Below are 25,244 nucleotides of genomic sequence, written 5' to 3'. Positions count from 1 at the left end.
ATGTTAATATGGAGTGAACCCCAGCATGTATTAATAAATAAAAAGCAAGTTATAAACATTATATAGTATGCTACCTGCTACCTTCTGTGTAAGAAAGCAGCGGAAATAAATTTTACACACACACAGAGACACACACACACCCTTATTTTTGAAAACAGAAGGATAAACCAGAAACTAATAAAAATAAGTATCTGTAGAGGGTATAGAGGAGGACTCAAGTGGAAGGGATATGAGACTTCAGATTTTATATTTTTATACAGATTTCCTTTTTTAATTAAAAAAAGATACCTTGGCATTTTTTTTTCAAGCAAAAAATTTATTTCTTAGATTACTGATTTTTTACTACTCTAAATTGTGGTAAAATACATATGACATCTTAACTACCTTTAAGTGTACAGTTCAGTGACATTAAGTACATTCATATTGTGCAGCCACTACCACCATCCATTTCCAGAATTCTTTTCATCTTGAAAAACTGAAACTCTATAACCATTTAACAATAACTCCCCATTTTCCCTGTCTCCTAGGCCCTGGCAACCAGCATTCTACTTTCTGTCTCTATGAATTTGACTATTCTAGGTATCTTACATAAGTGGAATTATACAAGCATTTGTCTTTTTGTGCCTGGTTTATTTTACCTAGCAAAATGTCCTCAAGATTCATCCATATTGTAGCATGTGTCAGAATTTCCATCCTTTTAAAGGCTGAATAATATTCTACTCTATGTATCTACCACACTCTTTATTGCATTCAATTTGCTGACAGACACCTGAGTTGCAATTACCCCTTGGCTATTATGAATAGTGCTATTATGAGCATGAGTGTACTACTACCAGTTCAACACCTGCTTTCAATTTCTTGTGGTATATATCCAGAAGGGAAACTGCTGGGTCATATGGTAATTCTACTTTTAATTTTTGAGGAACTGTCATACTGTTTTCCACAGTGGTTTGCACCAGTTCACATTCCTACCAACAGTGGACAAGGGTTTCAATCTCTCCACACCCTTGCCAACATTGTAATTTTCTGTTTTTTTTTTTGATAATAGCCAATCTAATGGGTGTGAGGGGATCTCTCATTGTGGTTTTTATTTGCATTTCCTCAATAATCTGTGACAGTGAGAATCTTTTCATGTGCTTATTTTGAAAAATGTCTGTTCAACTAATTTGCCCATTTTTTAATTGAGTTATTTTGTTGTTGAGTTACACAGATTGACTTTTGAGCCATGTAAATATTCCATATATTCAAAAAAACAAAATCAGGTTAACACAGGAAACCAGCAAATAAAAATCTCACATTGATACCAACACCAGACAAAGACATCACAAAAAAGGAAAATTACAGGCCAATATCAGTGATGAACATAGACACAAAAATCCTCAACAAAATACTAGCAAATCAAATCCAACAACACATTAAAAGGATCATACACCATGAACAAGTGGGATTTATCCCAGGGATGCAAGGATACTTCAGTATAAGCAAGGATACTTCAATATACGCAAATCAATCAATGTAATACACCACATTAACAAACTAAAAAATAAAAACCATATGATCATCTCAATAGACGCAGAAAAAGCTTTTGACAAAATTCAACACCCACTTATGATAAAAACTCTCCAGAAAAGTGGGCATAGATAACATACCTCAAAATAATAAAGGCCATATATGACAAATCTACAGCTAACATCATACTCAATGGTGAAATGCTGAAAGCATTTCCTCTAACATCAGGAATAAGACAAGGATGTCCACTCTTGTCACTTTTATTCAACACAGCTTTGGAAGTCCTAGCTACAGCAATCAGAGAAGAAAAAGAAATAAAAGGAATCCAAATCGGAAAAGAAGAAGTAAAACTGTCACTATTTGCACATGACATGATACTACACACAGAGAATCCTAAAGATGCTAACAGAAAACTACTAGAGCTTGTCAATGAATTTGGTAAAGTTGCAGGATACAAAATTAATACACAGAAAGCTCTTGCATTCCTATACACTAACAATGAAAGATCAGAAAGAGAAATTAAGAAAACAATCTCATTTACCATCTCATCAAAAGAATAGAATACCTAGGAATACACCTACCTAAGGAGGCAAAAGACCTGTACTCAGAGAACTATAAGATACTGATGAAAGAAATCAAAGATGACACAAACAGATGGAGAGATATACCATGTTTTTGGATTGGAAGAATCAATATTGTCAAAATGACTATACTACCCAAAGTAATCTACAGAATCAGTGCAATCCCTATCAAACTACCAATAGCATTTTTCACAGAATTAGAACAGAAATTTTACAATTTGTATGGAAACACAAAAGACCTCGAATAGCCAGAGCAATCCTGAGAGAGAAAGATGGAGCTGGAGGAATCACACTCCCTGAGTTCAGACTATACTACAAAGCTACCGTAATCAAAACAGTATGGTACTGGCACAAAGACAGACATACAGATCAATGGAACAGGATAGAAAGCCCAGAGATAAACCCACCCATCTATGGTCACCTAATCTACGATCAAGGAGGCAAGAATATACAATGGAGAAAAGACAGTCTCTTCAATAAATGGTGCTGAGAAAACTGGACAGCTATATGTAAAAGAATGAAATTAGAACATTCTCAAACACCATACACAAAAATAAACTCAAAATGGATTAAAGACCTAAATGTAAGACAGGATACTATAAAACTCTTAGAGGAAAACAAAGGCAGAACACTCTCTGATATAAATTGCAGCAAGATCTTTTTTGACTCATTGCCAAGAGTAGTGAAAATAAAACCAAAAATAAACAAATGGGACCTCATTAAACTTAAAAGCTTTTGCACAGCAAAGGAAACCATAAACAAAACAAAAAGACAACCCTCAGAATGGGAGAAAATACTTGCAAACTAAGTGGCCAACAAGGGATTAATCTCTAAAATATCAAACAGCTCATGCAGCTCCATATCAAAAAAACAAACAACCCAATCAAAAACTGGGTGGAAAATCTAAATTGACATTTCTCCAAAGAAGACATACAGATGGCGAAAAAGCACATGAAAAGATGCTCGACACTGCTAATTATTAGAGAAATGCAAATCAAAACTACAAGGAGGAATCACTTCACACTGGTCAGAAGAGCCATCATCAAAAAATCTACAAACAATAAATGCTGGAGAGGGTGGGGAGAAAAGGGAACCCTCGTACACTGTTGGTGGGAATGTAGATTGGTAAATTGGTACAGTCACTATGGCGAACAGTATGAAGGTTCTTTAAAAAACTAAAAATAGAGCTACTATACCATGATCCAGCAATCCCACTCCTGGGCATATATATGGAGAAAACTATCATTTGAAAAGATACAAGCACCCCAACGTTCATTGCAGCACTATTTACAATAGCCAGGACATGGAAGCATCCTAAATGTCCATTGACAGAGGAATGGATAAAGAAGATGTGGTACATATATACAATGGAATATTAGCCACAAAAAAGAATGAAATAATGCCATTTGCACCGACATGGATGGACCTAGAGATTGTCATACTGAGTGAAGTAAGTCAGACAAAGACAAATATTATATGATATCACTTATATGTGGAATCTAAAACAATAGTACAAATGGACTTATTTACAAAACAGAAATAAAGTCACAGATGTAGAAAACAAACTTATGGTTACCAAGGTGAAAAAGGATAAAGCGGGGGAGGGATAAATCGGGAGACTGAGATTGACAATATATACACTACTATATATAAAACAGATAACTAATAAGAACCTACTGTATAGCACAGGGAACTCTACTCAATACTCTGTAATGACCTATATGGGAAAGAATCTAAAAGAGTGGATATATGTATATGTATAACTGATTCCCTTTGCTGTACAGCAGAAACTAACATAACACTGTAAATCCACTATACTCCAATAAAAATTAATTTTTTAAAAATCTCATAAAAACTGTTCTTTTCAATAAAGGAGTACTTCATTTTCCCTAATATACTTACTTGTTTCTTTTGGAAAAGTTATATTTTTCTATCAATTAACATACCATGTCATAATAAAATATATACACCTTTCAGATATAAACAACATATCATACTATCACTTATACATGTAAGGATAATAATGTAGCATTGGAGCTTTGAGGGTATTTGAACATTTATGATTTTTATATGTGTTCCACATATGCCATTTTTAAGAAAGAAATCACTGACATCTTTGAGTACTAGTGTACTGAAAAGACATTAGATCTTTTAGGTTAAAACAATGCAGTTTGTTTATTGTAGGGAGCAAAGGGCAAGGAATGATATGACAGCAAGATTTATGAGAGCTGAAAAAAAGTACAGATTGTCCATTCAAGGGTAATCAAAAATTAACTGTCAAATTATTGTTAAGGAAGGGAATTTAACAATTTCAGCTAAAGAGATCTGGGTTATAATATAATTCACCAAGATATTAATTTCATGTATTATTTTCAAAATTACATAATGAATTTTTTTAAAGAAGCTTAAAATTAAATATTCCATACCTATATGAATTTGAATTAGAATGCTCTTGGAGATGGAAATCTGAAGCTAAAACATCTTCATCTTCGTCATCACTTTCCAGACTCTCCTCTGAATCATATTCTGGTCTACTTTGAGAAGCAGGTAGAAAAGGCTAAAATAAAAAAGTTACAGAATTTATCATCCAACTATCTGATTTAACACATTCAATTATACAGTCTAATATTAGCAATTTATCCCATTTCGGGGTACTTTGTTATAAGAAAGTAAAGTAACCAGTACTTGGTTGCTTCTTTTTTGACATTCTATGCCTTCAACATCACTTTACACAATTCCCTTATTTATTCATCCAATCAACAAAAATATATTAAGTATCCACTATGTGTGAAAAGTATACTCAATGTAAGAAATTTTAAGACATATATATAGTCACTGTCCTCACAGCTCTTATATTTTAGTGGGGGAAAAAAACAGGCAAATAATAGAAAACTAAATATAAATTGTATTTAGCTGTGTTATAAAGAAGAAAATAGCATTGGCATCAAGAATATTAACAAGAGTTGAGATAAGCTGATCATGAAAGGCCTCTTTGAAAAGTGTCATTTAAGTGAGACCTAAAGGACAAGAAGGAATAAGCCATTTAACAAGAGGGAAGAAAAGCATTTTAGGTAGTATAGTATGTAAAAAGGCTTTAATAAGGTAAAAGAGTTTGGTATGGAAAAAAAAAAAAAGAAGTTCGGCTGAAGCCTACTAAAGCAAGAGGGTTGTGTTGGGAGAAAAGCTGAAGAGAACAGCAGATGACAGATCAGGTAGGGTTTTTGTACAACACAGTAAAGAGTGTAATGGAATGCCACTGATGAGTTTTAAGTAGAGGATAGGTATTGAGATTTATACTCTAGGAATGTTACTATGACCATAGCCTTATGAGAGAAAAGTCAAATGTCAAGAGAAGAAATGGAGACATCAGTAACTAAGGCAAGAGTTGGCAGTCTGGATACAGGTGTGTGATGGAGATGGAGATAAATAACACATTCATGGTATATCTGGGGGAAAGCACAGATTTACTGATCAATTTGGAGAGCAAGGGAAAGAGAAGGAAAAGACGATTTCTGGGTTTCTGGCTTGAGCAACTATAAGGATGAAGATGCCGTTTACTAAAATGGGAGGACTTTGGTTGTGACATGGGAAGTACTAAAGAAAATAAATATCAGAAACCTAAATCTTGAAGAAGATCAAGATTCACAGGTCAGGCAGAAAAGGAAGAAGAAAGAAGACTATGAAGGAATAAATAGTAAGGTTAGGAAATAAACTAGAAGAGACTGGTATCAATACAACAAGAGAGAAAAGTAATTCAAAAAGGAGGAAATAGTCACATGGATTGAATACTGCTAAGAAGTCATATAAGATGATGACAAAGAAGTTTCCTATACTTGATAACATGGATACCACCTGAATCTCAACAACAGCAGGTTTAGTGGGGTGGTTGTGTCACGAGTCATACAATGGGTAAATATGAATGGGACCTATGGTAATAGAAAGATAATGTGTTTATAGTTTTGAAAAGTTGAAGGAGGATGGGAAACAGAGAAATGGGATAATAGTTCGAAAAAGTTTTGGGATCAAAGCAGGATTTGGAATGGGAGACAGCAGAGCACATTTCTGCTCTGAAGGGAAGAGCCAGCAGTGAAGAGAGAAGGGTAGAGAAGAAAAACAAGGATAGGATTCAGAATAGCAATGCATCTTTGATAGGAAGGATGCTTCCTTGATAATAACAAGAGAGAACAAGATGAGGGCTTAACGACAGAATGATGAAAGACTTTTGTCTGGTTCTATTTTTTTTTTAATGACATAAGATGATGTCATCAGTTAAGAGTGAGGATGAAAGAAGAGATGTGGGAAATTTGAAAAGAAAACTTATAAAATCTTGGGTCCAAAGAAGCCCAATAAAGAAACATAGCAGGGAGGGTAGAAATTCTGGAAAAGCTGAGTGAGGAGTTTGGTAAGTCCTCTTCCCAAAAAGAAGTAATGAAACTGGAAAAAGTTGTCAAAAACAACCATTTAAAGATACTGGAAACTGACCAAATACATACAACACATAGAGAAGTATTTATTCAAGAAAAACTACTGAATCTCTGGTAAAAAGTGAGCATCTGGCATTTTGGCCAGGGGGTACTCCTAACCCAACCCCTGCCCTCTGTGGCCCATTTGTTCTATCAGGGACAGCAGCCTGTGAGGACAAAGAACTCTGTGGCCTGGCCAGAGGGGGCTGACTTTAATAAGAACTCCATGCCCATAAATCCAGAGAAAACTATAATTCGAAAAGATACATGCACCCCAATGTTCACTGCAGCACCATTTACAACAGCCAAGACATGGAAACAACCTAAATATCCACTGACAGATGAATGGATAAAGAAGATGTGACACATATATATAATGGAATACTACTCAGCCATTAAAAAGAATGAAATAGGGCTTCCCTGGTGGTGCAGTGGTTGAGAGTCCGCCTGCCGATGCAGGGGACATGGGTTCGTGCCCCGGTCCGGGAAGATCTCACATGCCGCGGAGCGGCTGGGCCCGTGAGCCATGGCCGCTGAGCCTGCGCGTCCGGAGCTTGTGCTCCGGAACGGAAGAGGCCACAACAGTGAGAGGCCCAAGTACAGCAAAAAAAAAAAAAAAAAAGAATGAAATAATGACATTTGCAGCACCATGGATGGACCTAGAGATTATAAGAAGTGAAGTGGGGCTTCCCTGGTGGCGCAGTGGTTGAGAGTCCGCCTGCCGATGCAGGGGACACGGGTTCGTGCCCCGGTCTGAGAAGATCCCATATGCCGCGGAGCGGCTGGGCCCGTGAGCCATGGCCGCTGAGCCTGTGCGTCCGGAGCCTGTGCTCCGCAACGGGAGAGGCCACAACAGTGAGAGGTCCGCGTACCGCAAAAAAAAAGAAGTGAAGTAAGTCAGAAACAGAAAGATAAATACCATATAATATCACTTAAATGTGGAATCTAAAATATGGCATAAATGAACTTATCTACGAAACAGAAACAGACTCACAGACGTAGAGAACAGACTTGTGGTTGCCAAGAGGGAGGTGGGGTAGGGATTGGGACTTTGGGATTAGGGGATGCAAACTATTATACAGAGAATGGATAAACAACAAGGTCCTCAATCTATATTCAATATCATGTGATAAACCATATGAAAAATATGAAAAATAATGTATATAAATGAATACTTGAATCACTTTGCTGTACAGTAGAAATGAACACAACACTGTAAATCAACTATACTTCAATTAAAAAAACAACAACAACGAATTCCATGCCCAGCAGCATTGTCAAAAACAAGAGTTCTTAGCAGCAAACAATTAGGGAAGGTTAACATTTCAACTAGCCTGAGGCTGAGATACAGATTGGAACAAGGGCAGACCAGCCCCAAATTTAACCAGATCCAGGAACAAGACAACTAAAGGCGGCCTTGCTAATCAAGAATCACATACCCAGCAAAAGTAAAACTATGCTTTAAAAATGAAGATGAAATAAAGATATTCCAATATAAACAGAGTACATAATAAACATCTGTTGAATGAATCAATGACTGCAAAAGGCAATGTGAAACAAGGTGATATAAATGCCCTTCTTTACCCTGAAGCATGCAAAAATTACAAATGTTCTGTGACCATTTAAAAATTTGTCAGAACATTAAAAACTTTTACAGTCAGCTATAAATGTATAGGAAAATGAAAAAAAATAGTAAAAACAATACTTATTTAGTATACTGTAATTAGAAACAGTGAGAATTAAAGTGTTTTATTTCTTTGTAAGAAATTTATCAAGAGTACTTTGAACAGTGCTGGCCTTCTAACTCAGGAATCAAAGCAAGCTTCTTTTCTAATCGTTAGCAAATCGTCATACTCCTTTCTAAGTTTGTATCAGCGTCCAACTTTTTACTCTTTGCACTTTCAATGTTGTGAAATATTACCCAGAGTTCTTTTAATGTGAAGTATTTTGCCAATTTCACTATCTCTGGGACATCTTCATCCTTTTGCCACACTTTCCTCATTTATGTTGATAAGCTGGCCTTTACTAATTGCCTCTGGCTGTACATCTAAAGTGTATCAAATGACAGCAATGTCAGTATTCCCAAAGTTAGCTATTTCTTCTATAACTTTACTTATATTTGATTTGAATTTCACTTCCAGTACTATCACTATCACTTTTCATTTTTCAGTTGCACTTTTATCTGTGTTAGCCAATTCCCTCTTCTGATTAGCCAGTTTTGTAAAATGTCACTTGAGTTTATTATGGGAGATAAGGAGGCAAGACAACCACATGCCTTTCTGTCTGTGTATGAACTGAATACTGAATAACAGGTACTAAATGACCAATCACTGACAGACTTTGAAAGAACTGTTGTGATTGGTCACTGATCATGAGGTGCATCTGTTATTTACATAGTGATTTGTGGACTGAATAGCTAGCAGGAAAGTTTGTACTTTATGCGATTACTCATATTTAATAAATTGTGGTAACTTTACAATTGAACAGTGTTGTTGAGGGACTGATGTTATTTAACTAAAAACTGAAATCTGTGTATATCAGGACAATGCAGGACTGCCTGGAGTATAGAAAAGGAATTAGAGTATGGATGGCACTTTGACTTCTGGCAGTCTTGATTCCTTAATTACTATCAAGCATTAAGGTGCTAATAACCAATTTATCTTTTCATCTTACTAAGAACGTTGCTTTGTTTAAAATGCAAAGATCATAATTTATAAAAGAACTGCCTTAAAACCTGGTTGAAATATGTCCAAAATATTTTAGGGTATATTTTGTGATAATGTACCCTGATAAAATGAAAATTTTCTAAACCAGTGTGGAAAAATATTTGGAAACACCAACAATTACTTATTTTAAACAGTTTCATTTGTGTTTAACTACACAAATAATCATGTGGATAACACTTGTATTACCTTGGCAATGAAATAGTCCCAGATACTGAGCTCAGGTGGAATGAACTTCTCTTTAACTATCAGTGATTCCTGGCTTACTGGTGGTGAGGAAGAGGTCACTGAGGCAGATTCTCTGTAAGACATTTTTGATGGCCTAAAACGTTTGTTCTGTTTCTCTCCTTCTTCCACTAGTGAAGAAACTAACAAGAACAAAATAAAGTATTATAAAATAAGTACAATTTTCATTGTTCTGATTTCATCTATTTTTACATAAGACCTAAGGTTAACTACAAGTAAGTACATACACAAAACCGAGATTATTATGATAGTAAGGTAAGAAAATAGTGGAGGAAGTGAGACAAAAATCATCTTGTATAGTGATCTTTGTTTTTATCTCATCTTGTCCCTTACTCTCTGAATGTTGACTTATCTAAATTATCTACATCTTTCTATTTTGTTTTTTAAGAATATCATGGGGCGGGGGGGGGGGGGGGGGGGGAGGGGAAGAATACCATGGGATGTCAGTGGTAATTAAAGGCAACAACTCAGTTATGAGATTCTTCAGTAATCACTTGGCCTTTTATCTACTAAAAAACTACTACTAATTTTTCACTGAAAATATTAAAAAATTCAAACACCAAAACTACCTACTAAACTGATTCAGACTTTTAGAAATGGCTTGGAGGTAGAATTTTCTACTCAATGGAACAACAAAGAAGAGGGAGAAAATGCAATCTTTATTGTTTTAACTTCTAAACATTTAACAGTCAATATTCTCTTAGTATTTTACCTTAGAGTATTAAGGGCATTAGCAAAGAAAAACAAGTTATACAAATCTTTAATCAATACTAAGTCACTAGATGCAAATCACCAATAGAAAATCAAGGATCTCCTAGACATAGTCATGGTCTAAAAGATAGGTAAACAACCCCATATTAAGGCACACCAATATTCTTCTTTAATGGTTACAGCAAGAAGTCACTTACCTTCCAAAGGAATACAAGTATTTGTGTTTTAATACAATTTTGTTTTATTGCTTGAAGCTACTTAGCTTGCATAAACAGCATGCTCATGCATTATATCAAGCTACAGCCAAGCTGAGTCTAACAATAATTTAGTTACTTCAGAAAAAATGAAATAAAGATGAATAAAATTAGTATACAAAGGGATTGCTAAAAAGTGGTATGTAATCATTCAAATGACTTTAAAAAGAACCATCATATTCAATGTGTAATTTTTTCTCTCTGATCTTATAAGCAATTGATAATCAACAATCATGTTTCTAATATATCTGTTGCATACATTTATATACATTATAAAACTTAAACAGTGGTTTTACCAAATTCTCATTGAGTAAAAAATTTAGAATATAAGGGTATTTTTTTAATCTGTCAAAAAAATTAATGCTATGCTTTAAAATAAATTTATCACTTGACAAATATTACTATTCTCCTTGTTTTGTTTTTAGATTATTAGAAGGCATGTGATGTGAACACAGACGTTTAGGGAAAAATAAAACTTACAATGCTAAATTCACAGATTTTACCAAGCTTGCTATGTCATAAAAAAGCAAAGTTTTTAAAGCAAAACATAAAAAAAATTTTTTAAGAGAGAAAAACATTTGCAAGTACAGTGTGTGAACCCAGATAATTGACATGAAAACAAGAAATTAACCACACTGAGGGGAAACATTTAAAATTACAGACTCAATTTCAGAAGTATAAAACTTCTTATTGAAACATTTCTGATGCACAAGGACAACAGGGGAAAAACGGCAAACAGGTTCACAGTACCGAATGTTATATTACCTGAAATGCTACAAATTAAAAGACCTTAGTGACACCTCCTAGCAAACAAGAAATGATTTGAAGCTTATCATTAGGGTAGATGCTCCCTCTTCTTTTCCCTCAAATTGCAGCAAGACCTAAGACAACTTTATGCTTATATCACGTTGGGTTCGAGTGGTCATGAAGCTGAGGGGCACCAAGAGAAACTGTGTAGCTGCTGGGTGCTTAACCATTTGTTTCTGAAAAAAGCTAATAATAAAATATCAAGAACTGTGTCACTCCTTGGATACAAACTGATTCTACTGTTCCATTATTAAGGTAGTAAATGGCTACTTTACTAGTAATAAAAGAAAAAAATCAGCATTAGGGAGAAATGAAAAGGAACTTGGATATAGATAGAGCTTATGAATTATAAGGGGCATTAAGAAGTTAGAATGTAGGTAAAGAAAAACTAAGGTATGCACAGGAATAACGACAATTCTTATACCTGCAAACATTATTATGAAACACAACAAAAATTCTTAAAATATTTTGTTTTGCTTTACAATATGCAATAAAAAGCAAAAGTATGGATTTCTCACTGTTAGCAGAAAAAAAAGTAGTTTTTCAAAAACTGCTATTGCTTATATGATCATCTACTTTAAAACTTAACCATAATAGAATAATTCAGAACTCCATGAACATTCACCCACGCTATAGTTTTAATTAATTAGAAAAAATAAATCCCTCATTAACATATGTAGGAATCACAAAGTAAATTTGATTAAAAAATAAAATACTGATTTATGTACCTTAACATTTTTGTTAAGAACTCTGACCTGCTGAGTTAAAGTCTAATAAAAATCATCTACCATTTTCTTATATTACAAAGCTTAAGTCATATTTAAATTTTATGTCACTAAAAGTACATTAAGTATATAATAGACATGTAGAAAGAAAAATTTAGTTCATAAGACCATTATTGCAAAGAAAATTAAAATCAGAATTTATACCAGAACAAGGAAAACAAATGGTAACTTTTAAAATATTCTCATAGTACTAAGTTTATGAAAACACTTTTTAAAAACATATTTTTAAGGGTTCTAAGCATGTATTTCATCTTCAATATACAATACATTGACACTGAATAGATGAATAGGTTGTCAGGAAAATGAAATATTCTAGACCTGCCAGTTTTCATTTGGCCATATTTAAACACTAGAAACTAAAAATATATCAATATATATAACAATTTTGGCTGAATTCAGATCAACTTTTCTAAAACGCATCATTTTATTCCCTTGGTCAACAATGTATACTGAATATTATCTAATTTAATTACACTCTTAAGACATCATGATTACATTCAACAGTAACTCAAACATACAGGGCTGCTTACTTACAACCTAAAATTTATCAAGCTGCTGTGCTGCTTTAGTTGGTGTGCTTTCAGAACAACATAATAATGCCTTCAAAAACTGAGATTTCAGAACTCTGCCTTATACTGAAAGCCACCCCTGCTTGTCCCTTTGTCTTGGTTGATTTTCTGTTCTCAGATTTTGTCTCTCCAACTGTCAGTTTATCTGCCTCATAGGACTGCTACTTCTAATTACTATTACTGCCTTTACTACCTAGTATCTTCACTTCTTCCCTTTATTCTGTTTTTCTATTTTTTTCTTTTTCTACTTGTTCCTTCACAAACTAAATCAACTTTAGAAACAGCAGACCTTTGGTTTCATCATTAAATGAGCGTACTCTTTTTTCTGGTTAGCAAACTGATAAATCATATCATTTATGTTTTCTGTACATGCTCCTTCAGTTACATCCATGATTGATTGCATTCAGAATTGTTTCTGGGTTCTTATAGACAGATGAGCATCACATAATCTATATGTGGCTATATCCAGCCCCATCACTAAGTAAACTTCATTTTTTAAGTATCCTGTATTATTTGGCTACCATGTCCCAACGCAAGAGGTTAAACATACAGATGCAGATAATTTTTTTCACTTTGATTATTTCGGATTCAGTAAGTCGTGAGATAGAGTTGATTATATGATATTTGTAACTACAAACAGCTATATCTGAGTGGTTAAACAAAGAACAACCTGGACTTTGAGTAAGGTTGTTTATGTATCTGTGCTCAGAAATGCTCCAGGAATTGTTGAAGTTGAGGCTTGCTGACTGGTTAGTAAAAATGTATTTTTAATTTTTTACAAGTATGTGGACATTCTATTTCAAGAATTTATCCCTTTATAACATGTTGTAATAACAAGATCACAGTCTTTAATCTCAGTAGACCTATAAATCGTACTCCCTCTCAGACTTTGAAATTTTTTCTAAAATGAATTCAAATACCTGAAGTTAAGTATATATTCCAACATGAGTTTCATAAGCTAGTCTTTTCTATTTTTATCCATATAAAAAATAAAGCACAGGAAATTACTCTTTAAAAATTAGAAAGGAGATGTTACAAAATTTAAAATATTGTTAAAAATTTTAAAGCCAAGATTATCACATATGGGCTAATAAAAAAAAGAAAACTTAAAGGCAGAAAGCATCATGAAGATTCTTTTCAGGTCAAAAGCTTGTTTCAGTCTTTAAATAAATACAGTACCTACAGTTACAACATTAGAAAGTTAGAAAAGGTAATACAATTGTTTAAAATACTTACTTTGCATGATACTATGAACACTTAGAAATCCAAAACCCTAATGGCTGGAATCATAATATGCAGAACATAAAGCAGCCTTATTTGAAATGTTTTTCCAGTCATTTCAAGCCATAGTCTGATTTATCATGATTAGCACTGACGTTTATTTATTTCTACACATTTAAAAATATGTTAAAGTCTAAGGAATAGAAAACATCAAAATGAAGAACTTAAAGCGTAATAAAAAAGCAGGGATGGTTTTCTAAAATGCTAATCATTGTTTTAAATCAAAAATATGACTTGATTAATGGAAAATTTTCAGTTTGCTAAGTGCCAAACAAAATAAAACTGGCCCACTGTACCCCAACCCTTCCAAAACAACACAAAGCAAGCTGAACTGTAAAAGCCTATTTCTAAAGCTAATATCTTGCCTGCAAGACTGGGAGGGCTATGAGAACTGATGGTTGAAAGAGCTTTGGAAAAGCCCACACATTCCATGGAGAATACCACTACCTGGTGGGGGCTAGGCATAGCAAAGTACCTTCCTGCCAAAGAAAGAAGAGAGATCTGATTTGGGATAGAACAAAAACCAATGTTACAGTACATTTCAAAACAAATGAAAATTTCAATAGTAAAAGATTTTAAATTACATTAGATAGTTCTAATCACTGGTGCATGAGTATCTTAAAGTTTGATAATTACACCAGAAACTTTATACTGCATATTTACCACAAAACTATTTGTTCATGCTTTAAGAAAATGGTCTGTAACAGAACTTTCTGTGAATGAATTAAAATGTAATTACATTTAACAAAGTTATCATTCAGATGAAAAAATAAAGCTGTAGCCTTAAAAAATAAAATAAAACAGTTTAAAAACTAACCAGGTAAAGCTTTTGAGCGTGTCTGTTCTTTGCTGGGAACATGTGCACCTCCACCAAATACAGCAGACCACATTTTTTCATTTAGAGGGTGGGCCACAATCCGAAACAGTTCGTTACTAGAATGTGTTGCCAAGCCATGGATGAAGAGACTAAGATACACTGCTGTGAGAATCTCACAGAGCAAGACTGTAAGCCCTGACTGGGCTTCCTCCCCAGAAGAATTCAAAAGTCGAATTAGAGAAGTTATTCCTAGGAGAAACAACAAACATAGCTACCATTAGCTATCATTGACAATAAATTAATAAATAATCAACATTTCCTAATTTTTGAAAAAAGTTACAGCATCAGGATTAAAATATTTTCTGCCATAGATTCATAGACTAGTAGAGGTTATTGCAGTTAATGCATAAATGCTGAGCTACTTGTTCAATTTAGACAAACGCTGGAAATCTGTAATCTGATTCAAATCTGATAGATAAAATTTCATTGCCATAACAAATGTTTTTCTATTATGACAAAAGCAAAATTATAAAAAGTGATATAACAAAATATTTGAGTTATTTTAGTATGATGATAAAGGAAAAACTAACATTACATAACTGGATAATTTGTAATAAGTGGTGAATAATAAACTGGTATCAATTCTAACAATAGTTAACAACAATGATTATCATACAACAAACCCAAGCCAAACCTACTTTTTCCTCATCTGATTAAATTCAATAAGGCTAAGAAAAACACTCACACATATATAAATTATTTATACCTGGCCACTGAGCTGGTGATGTATTGGGAGTTATGGCTTCATCTAAGCTTCCTGTTTTCAAAGAATGTCGATGGGGAAGCAGTACTGTCTGATACACCATTCCAGTAAACTGATTTGTTTGAAATGAACTAAGAAAAAAAAATTTAAATAATAACAATCTATAATGACCTACAATAACAACGATATAATAAAACAATAATAACATACAATGATCTAAAATGAATTTCACACGTAATACTTCCATGTTTTAGATCTATCATCTAGGGTACCTTAAATACAAAATTTTGTGTATTAGTTATACTGCTTTACACCTAAGTACTGTGCTTTATAGTCTAGTATTATAATAAAACAAAGTGTCCTTTAAATTTTCTAAATTAAAAACAGATATGATAGCTTTTAAATATATTTACTGTAAGACATAAAATATGTACAAATGAAAAAACTAAATCATTATTGACCACAAGTAGCAAGCTTATATATCAAAATTTAAAACAAGGTTACTGAGTTGAAAAAGTCAGTTTTGGTTCAATTTGATATTTAATGGCTATTCTACCCTACACTAGGGTAGGTTATATCAGGTATATGCACCAGATAACAGGTGTTTAATGAAACACATGGTTTCCGTCCTCATGCGATTTATAGTCTGGTGGGGGAATCAGACACAAATAATTTTATCATACTGTTTTTAAAGACAAAACCTATGCATACAGTGATATGAAAGCAAAAGGGAGGAGTGATTTCACACAGTTTGGGAATTCAGCATAAGCTTCTCTAATTAAATGGCACTTTAAGCTAAAACTAAATAAACTGATCAATGGACAAAATAAATTACAGCTTGACACAAACTATGAAATAAATACAATAGAAAAATGGTACGAAAAATTTGTTAAACCCTGTCAGTAGTTCCTATATCATATGTTAAATAAATGAATATAATATTTAAAAATAGCACACTTATTTGTTTAGATCTGTTCTAACTGGCAAGTTGTCTTAGTTCTAACAGTTTGATACATATGGAAATAGCTTCTCTTGCTTTACTTTCCATTTTCAAGATGGAAGAGTAACAAAAACCAAAAATCTCCCCTGCTAAAGTAAGCCTATGGAAATGATAAGAAAGATAAAAATATGTTGATGAAAACAAAGCCATACTCAGTAATAAGAAAGTGAACTTTTGGAGGACCAAGGTCAAAGAAATCAAGTTGAAGCTACTATGGGAATACATAACCAGAGTAGTAAGCTGAGGTGACCCCTGGGAGAATTCAAACACATAAGATAAACAGATAATCAAAAATCAACACAAAGGAATGTTGACATCATGTAAGAGAAAACAAACTCAGCAACATACCTACACCTGAGGAAGCAAAGACTTACCAGAACATTAAGGAAAGTGGTTTATACTCAGAGATGTTAAAAAAAAATAAAACTAAAAAAAGAACAGTAAGTTATTTTTTTTTAAGTGGCTATTAAAATAAATAAAGAGGGCTTCCCTGGTGGCGCAGTGGTTGAGAGTCCGCCTGCCGATGCAGGGGACACGGGTTCGTGCCCCGGTCCGGGAGGATCCCACATGCCGCGGAGCGGCTAGGCCTGTGAGCCATGGCCGCTGAGCCTGCACGTCTGGAGCCTGTGCTCCGCAATGGGGGAGGCCACAGCAGTGAGAGGCCCGCATACCGCAAAAAAAAAACAAAAAAAAACAATAAAAAACAACAAAAAAAATAAATAAATAAAGAGATACTAAAATTGAAAATAGAATTTCTAAAACAAACTCAAATAGGCTAAATAAAAGATAGGACATTGCTGAAGAATGAATTAGTGTCTGGAAAATGAAGCTAGGATTTCTCCTGAAATGAAGCAAATGATAAATAAAGAAATAATGAAAGGGATCATTTGAGAGGAAAGCTAAAAGAAAAATAAGAGGGACCCACAAGTTCCAATATCTGTCTCATATAAGGAAAGAGAAGAGAGAAGATAAAATATTTGAAGAAATAGAGTAAGGGAATTTCAAAGAACTAAAGAAAGATACAGACCCCCACACTGTCAAACAACATGTTTTGAAAGCCTAGATAAATTATCTAGGCTTTAAATTATTTAGGCTTTATTATCTTTATGTCCTAAGTGAAACCTTAGGACATAAAGAGAAAAATCATAATCAACTACTCTGTAAAATTTTTCTCAATTCCAAGTCAGTCACTCCCTCCTCTGTGCTCCCTGAGATTTTACTACCTATCATCTTATAGGACACATCATTTAAGTATGATGTCATGTTACATATCATTTATCATTTCACATGTTTGTCTCTAACTAGATTGACCTTAAGGAAGGAGACCTTATTCCAGCGTATATCACAATGTCTAGCATTAGACAGTGATCAATAAAAGGCTGCTAAATAAGTTATATTGTGAAGAGTTTACTTGAGATACATTTGCCATAAAGACGTATGCTAAAATTTCAAAGATGAAAAAAAAGGACTCAACACTTAAGCCATATGCTTTTTGCATTATTTAAGGTGGACTGCAGTACACAGTATTTCTAGAGCAAGAGCATACAAATTCTCAAACCTCATCAGTTACTGCAAACATTCTTAAATTTCACAAGATATTTACCTGTAGTTATGACTACCACAAAGGCACTGATAAATACAAGCAGAAAGTGAAGCTGCTAAAGTATGCATTACATATACCTGGAAAAAAAAAAACAACAGAGTTATAACTTTGAAAAATGTAGCTTTTTTTCAAGACCTAATATAATCAGCATTTTTAAAAAGATGAAAAAATGATTTTGCCCTTATAAACTATTTCCTTTTTCTCCCTAATACTCATTTCTGCCTGAAAGGTCTTGTGACAAACAAATTAAAAACACACACACAAACAAACACACAAAACCTGAGGACTTTGGCAGAAATTATAAAACAGACACCTACTACCTAATTTGTTTTAAGGGCAAACGAGAACAGATGTTAGCTTATTCAGTAGTGCCATGAGCCATGCATTAAAAGCAAGCCCTCCAAGACTTAAACTGCTCCTTCTTCAACCAAAATATGAAGTCCAGCCTGGTAAATGACAGTTCACTTATGAACAGATCACTGAAGAATATGCTATCACACAGTCGAGTTACTACAGAAAACAATTTGAAGAGAGGGAAATTTTAGAGAAAGAAGGTATGAAAGACAGCAACTGAAAGGCAAATACGTGTACTGAGGAAGACAGGGCTCCAAACATGGCATGACAAGAGAAGTAACAGGAGTAGATCTGAGGATGAGGGAGAAGCTTAATCTAGGTAAGAAAGGAGGCTAGACTATTAAAAGACCAGGTTCTTGATCTAATTATAAGGTATGATACTCTTTGTGCATATTAAAATCTAATTGCTATTTTTCCTTCAATGATCAATAGACATGTGATATGAATTAAAATCAAGGACAACATCATATGAATGAAGACAGCGAAGACCACATACAACAGACTACAAAAACGATAATATTTTCTAGCTTCTCCAATCAAAAGGTGGAGTCTATTTCGCCACTTACTGAATTTGGGCTGAGACTTGCTTTGTGCAAGAGGACACGGCAGAAGTGATGTGTTATTTCTGAACCGAGTTCTCTAAAGGCCTTGCAAATTCTACTTTTGCTCTCTAAACCCCTGGAACCACTATATGAAATAATCCAGGTGAAATGGTTAATTTCATGTGTCCATTTAACTGGGCCAAGGGGTGCCCAGACGTTTGGTCAAACGTTATTATGGATGCGTCTGTTAGGGTAAATTTGGATGAGGTTAATATTTGAATTGGTAGACTGAGTAAAGACGATTGCCCTGCCGATTGTGAGCGGGCCTTATCCAATCAATCGAAGACCTGAATAGAACAAAAAAGCTGAGTATGAGGGAACTTCTGCCTGGCTGCACTGAGCTGGGACACTGGTCTTTTCCTACCTTGGGACTAGAACTGAAACACTGGCTCTTCTTGGGTCTCAGGCCTGCTGGAATTTGGACTGGAACTTACACTATTACCTATCCTGGTTCTCAGGCCTTTGTACTTAGACTGGACCTACACCATCTGTTTTCCTGGGTCTCCAACTTGCCAACTGAAGATCCTGAGACTTCTCGGCCTCCATAATTAAGTGAGCCAACTGCTTACAACAAGGCTCCTTCTATAAAAACACACGCACACACCCTACTGGCTCTATTTCTTTAGAGAACCCAGGCTAATTACTCTAGGCTTGCCTACTGGAGGATGAGACACATCCCAAAGTCTTTGGTCATCCCAAAGTTTCCTGTCAGCCTTGCAAACAGTCTGCCAACCACCAGAAATGTAAATAAGGCCATCCTAGGTCATCCAGAATCCAGTCAACCTGCCTGCTGACCAAAGACAAATGAAGGTATCCAGCTATCAGTCCAGTTGGCCCACAGAATCATGAGCAAAATAAATCATGGCTGTTTTAAGCTATTAATGTTTCAGGGTGGCTCTTAAGCAGCAAAAGCTGATACACCAGGGTTATGCTTATTATTTGCTTATTATTAAAGTTGAATATGGAATAAAGTTTGGTTAAAATCAGCACAATCTAAACAAAATTAAATTCCTAATTGTATAATATGCAATGTGGGCATTTATTCTACTGAGCAGTATAGGAAACAAAGTGACAAAATTAATTTATAAGGGTTAAGGTTATCCAGGAAGGTAAAACTGTAGGAGAGGCTACCACTAGACAAAAAGAAAATGGATGGCATGATATCACAGCCTGTGAGGTGGGGGAGAGAATCAAATGCAGACTATGAGGGGAAAAAAAAGAGATACTAGTACTTTTACATAATATTAAGTTTCTGTCTCTAAAAAAACCCCAGCTTTTTGGCTAAGTGTACTGCTGAAGATTTACTCATAAATGTGCATACACACTATTATGCTTACCAAAATGATGCAGTTAAATAAGACGAAGTAAAACTTTAAAACTGAAGTACCCTATTGGGTATAAGTAATACAAGTAAGATGAACTTGGCCTACAACCAAAAGTTTTCTTTGATCAAAACCAATATAAACTTGGCAATGGAACAATCACTATGCATAGGATGATATTTAAAATTGTTTATAAAAAGCCTTAACACTTATCTTTTAGTTTTATCATAGTATATAGGTAAATTAAATGTCTGAAACCAAGCATACTTACTTTATTGCTTTGGATATCAGGATGGGGTGGTGAATCAAAGTTTATTATGGCATGCAGAATATCATGTGTTAGATTACTAAGGTGCAATAACGGATTGGCAACTACTGTTTTGGCACTGGCTGTACAAGCAAAGAGGAGAGGTACTGAGGTTTGTTCTGAAAGAGGGCTAGGAAATATTGGTTCTGCTGTTTCCTTAAAAAACAAAGGGAAAAAAGGTTAATCAACTATTTATAGTTATAATCCATTAAGTAATTCAGGGTCTCTTTGAAAAACTTCAGAACAATTAAAAATTAAAAGCATAACAAACTTTTACAGAGTTAGAAGGGACGATCAACCTTCCACCAATTATAATGAAAACTGATGGGACAATACGCTCGTATCATCATCTCACAAGGCATTCGTATAAGAATGTTTAATATGAATTAAGCAGATCACAGGGTCTGATATCAAACTGTCCTTAAACCACAATGCATTCACAACTCTAGAAATCCATAATATGAAGCACCACACAAAAAGCAGAATTCCTTAAAGCAACCATAATTAAGAAAATCAACAATTTTAACATTTTAAAACTAAAAAAGCAATCTCAAAAACTGTTTTTCATACAAGTAGTATTTTGACTGGTTATCATGTAAGTTACATACCTGTTGAGATTCTTGTAAAAGCAAAATCAATTCCATTCTCACAGATGCAAGACCCCCACCATGGGATCCATGCAGTATGCAGTAACTAAGAAACATCCTCAAGAGTGACTGATATTTCAAAAGCCACTGTCTTTTTTCCTGAAAATTTTCTCTCAGTTGTTTCACTTTTGTTTGATGAAGCAAATCTTCAGCATCTTCATTTAATCCAAATGCATCTCCATTTTCACTAAATGCAGACTGTAATTCTTCAGGATCTGAACAATAGTCGCAAGTTCTCTGAAGGGCTATCACCTCTTTTTCAAGCCAGTGGTACAGCTGGTATCGCAATTTTCCACCATCTATTTCATATCCAGTAGATAAAGTACGAAGTTCTACCGTGAGAATCTTTAAACATGCTCTAAATTTTAACTGAACTGCAATGATATCTTCTGATGGATTTAAAATGTCATGTTCATCTAGTGTGCTGAGAGAGTCTGTGTACTTAGAACTTGTTTCATCTATTTTTTCCCCTACTTTTCTCTGTAAAGGTTTTAGTTCTTTCATTGAAACAGGGAGATCCTCATTTTCTTCATCGTTATCACTGTCCCATTTTAATTCTAAAGAGTCATCCTGAAATACAATACTTGGTTGGCTCCAGTCAAAAGAAAGAGTGGAATTTGACTGCTTCTCTGAGGAACCCTCTGAAGAAGATCCAAAACCATTCATCAGTGACTGTGACCAATCAATAGCAGAAGACTTATCTTCCCTTGCATCCAATTTGAATGGAGAAGAAGGAGAACTGACTTTACTAGTATCCAGAAAACTAGATGTTCTACAAAAAGGTTTCGTTTTTTTGATGACTTTTGGCATCTTTGATAATACTTCCAAAGCCAACATAGGGCAGCCAGCTTTTAAATGAGCACTGGCAGTAGTAAAAAATAATCTTCTTTCACTTAAATTAATTGTTCCTGCCAGTCCACTTTTTCCTGTTAAACTCATGTGTGCGGAAAACGCATCAGATGATCCAAAATGACGTCTCAGCAAAAGAGGATGTGTTCTTAGATAATTGTAGAAATTAAAAACGGCAGGATTGCAGGCTGACATCATGACTTGATCTGAAAGTAAATTCATTTTATGAGCCAAGAAAAATTCTTCAAGGCTTGTACTGTAGCCCTTTTTCTCTACCATGGCACCTTTATCTACCTGGTCTTCTAAGAAAAATTTAAGAGACCAAACTAATACATAGCACTGAATAGACAGGAACACAGTTGTAATGAAAGCGTTCTAACATAGTAGGAAAACAAAGATTATGCTGATTTCACATCTCTTCAGGAAACAATCTAAGACATTTTAAAACATCCAGTTACACACTTAGTTCTTTTTCTCCTACTTTCCTGGACACTTCATCTCAGTCCGTCTGCTTTGCTAGATCTTCCTCATCTCTACTTTTAAATGCTGAGTGTCCTAGAGTTCAGTACTTGACCTCCTTTCTATCTACACTCCTTGAGTTAACTCCTGCAGTCCCACGGCTTTAAATACCATCTATATGTGATAACGTGCACATCTCTATTTCTAGTAGCAATTTCACCCTGTAAACCTAGAATGCTATATCCAAAGGCCTACATTACGTTTCCATTTACATGTACATATTCTTGCCTCAAGGCCTTTTTATTTACTGTGCCCTTGGCCTAAAAACCAGATACCTGCACTGACTGATTACTCACTCATTTCAATTAGGTCTCATCTCAAAGGTTACCTTATCTGAGAAGTCTTTTCTATCTAAAGCAACACTCTCCAAACTCTGCTCCTAGCCTTCCCCCTATCACTTATCTATTGCTCAAACTAAAAACCCAGGAGTTAAACTTCACTCTCATTCCCTTCATATTCCATATCCAATTCAGTCCTATCTAGTCAACCTTAAAATTATAGTTGAAATCCAACCACTTCTATTTCCCTGTTTATCACTATTTTCTTCAAAACATTTATATTCAAACGTTGAAAACATCTATGTTCAATAAGAAAATCCAAAGTCCTTGGTTTTCAAAGGATTTAGCTTCCTGGTGGGGGGGGAAATAAAAAATAAAAAACTGTATACATAACTCTGTCTCCCCAACTAAACCATAAAGTCTTAGACCATGTACGTCTTCAATTTGCTCTGCATTATCCTTAGCACCCAACAGTGTGCTCTGAACCTGACGAACACTAATAAAACTCTTAAACATTAACATCTTAGAAGTATAGCTTACCATCATCCTCTCTGATAGGTTGCTTTATTAATGTTTCCAGAGCACTACTATAATCTTCTAAAATCCAATATGCCATACTCCGAAGAAAAGGATCATAATGCATATTTATATTCAACAAATTGAGTTCATTGAGTTCAATTCCCAAAACTTTTTTACGTAAAATAGATTTATATGTTGCAGATGTATCAAATTCAGACTCATAGAGTCTTGCTATTACAAGAGCCAACTGAATGTCATTCAGTTTCTCAAGACATACCTTCAAAAACAAGAAATATTGTTTATAAATAAGGGTATCTTTCATTTTAAGGTAAACTCAATTAACTCACTAATAACTAGATGAACACAAAACTTTATTAATATCTGAAAATAGTGAACAAGGACAATAAAGAAAACATATGCTGCTTGCTTCAGCAAATCTACTTGACAACATTTATGTTAATTTATCTGGTAGTACTAAATACATATTTGCAAAAAGAATTAGCCTAATGAAAAACCACTAAATAATTGCTAAAATGACACGCTTTGTTTTATTCTTGAGCTTTTACCCTTCCCCATCCACCTCAGCAGACTATGTTTCCAAATCAAAAAGATGTTTTGAATCACTTGTATGAAACTCTGAGCAAAAGGGCAATTTGAAACAGAAATGTTATATTTTAAATATTTATAACTTTTTGTAAGGTTTACTTAGAAATAATTAGCTAAAAATTTCCTAAGGTTTGTCAACTAACACAGAGCCAAATATACGTCCGAATGTGTTTAAAGTGACAGGACAAATATTTTATTTTTTAACTGTTCATAAATATTTTTAAGAGTCAGATCAACTACCTATCTCTACCAACCAACAGAACCTGGTTAATTTTAATTCTGTATAAATATCATTCAAGCTAAATGACAAAATTTTAAAGTCACCATTAAATATTACCAGTTAGGCATTAAGCCTTTAGACATTAAGCCTTGTGTTAGTTCCACTATACTTGAGTTGAAATTAAAAAACAAAATTGAAACCATGAAGAGCTTAAAAGGATGACAATGCTATTTTTAAAAAAATTCATTCATTACCTCAATTGCATCTCTGAGGCAACCAGCTAAAAGAAAAAATGCTGCTGAATGTTCAAATCTTTGTTTTCCTAACAAAGAAAAAGCATTCTTTAAAGCTGCTTTACGCCATCTCTCATCCTCAAAATTGTGCCCAAAAAACTGTGTCATCTTGGAATCTTTTTGGGATCTATAAAGAAAAAAGTTTGAAAATTTCGGAACATAATGCTTCTACATCAAAACCAATTGTTATGAAGTTAGCCACTTAAAAGTTAAGACTCAAAAGAAACATTTACCAGTTCATAAATTACTATACATCTGCTGCTTTTCTGAGCAAAAATAGCATTTATGGTAAACATTTACTTTTCCATATAAATTTCAGAGATTATTGAAAACATTCTTTCAAACTACGAAGAAACTACATTAACAGCACTGTGAAAAATTATTTTTAAATCTATACAAATATATAATTTACATTAACTTCTGTGCTATTTTACCATTTAAACTTAATCAACTGCCTTTAGCCCCACTGCCCACCTGAAGATGACTTTGATGATAAAAATCCAAGGAATTTGTCCCGAAGCAAAACAATCCTAAAAGATCTAGTCTCTTACAACTGATTGATACCATGATTTTCCCCCAAAGGTTGCTGATCATATGGATATATCTAGAACTGAAC

The 25,244-nt window shown here is 34.2% G+C and overlaps 1 protein-coding gene across 5 annotated transcripts in view; it reads right to left on the bottom strand.

Moving 5' to 3' along the window:
- DMXL1 (Dmx like 1) overlaps nt 1–25,244 on the bottom strand; it is a 259,666-nt gene that overhangs the window by 171,811 nt on the left and 62,611 nt on the right. For 4 of the 5 annotated variants that reach the window (XM_073802431.1, XM_073802432.1, XM_033853101.2 and 1 more), the window contains exons 22-30: nt 24,590–24,755; nt 23,531–23,786; nt 21,306–22,399; nt 20,662–20,853; nt 18,113–18,189; nt 15,513–15,640; nt 14,747–14,995; nt 9,466–9,644; nt 4,517–4,647 (exon numbers count right to left, since the gene is read on the bottom strand). In XM_073802431.1, coding sequence (XP_073658532.1) covers nt 4,517–4,647; nt 9,466–9,644; nt 14,747–14,995; nt 15,513–15,640; nt 18,113–18,189; nt 20,662–20,853; nt 21,306–22,399; nt 23,531–23,786; nt 24,590–24,755 — 2,472 coding nt within the window. Of the gene's footprint in view, nt 1–4,516; nt 4,648–9,465; nt 9,645–13,626; nt 14,409–14,746; nt 14,996–15,512; nt 15,641–18,112; nt 18,190–20,661; nt 20,854–21,305; nt 22,400–23,530; nt 23,787–24,589; nt 24,756–25,244 lie in introns of those variants that run through there. The other variant, XM_033853102.2, reaches the window with a different exon arrangement.

The sequence above is a fragment of the Tursiops truncatus genome, chromosome 3 (assembly GCF_011762595.2).
Source record: "Tursiops truncatus isolate mTurTru1 chromosome 3, mTurTru1.mat.Y, whole genome shotgun sequence".
Classification (NCBI taxonomy): Eukaryota; Metazoa; Chordata; class Mammalia; order Artiodactyla; family Delphinidae; genus Tursiops; species Tursiops truncatus.
This window is presented reverse-complemented; position numbering and strand designations above follow the sequence as displayed.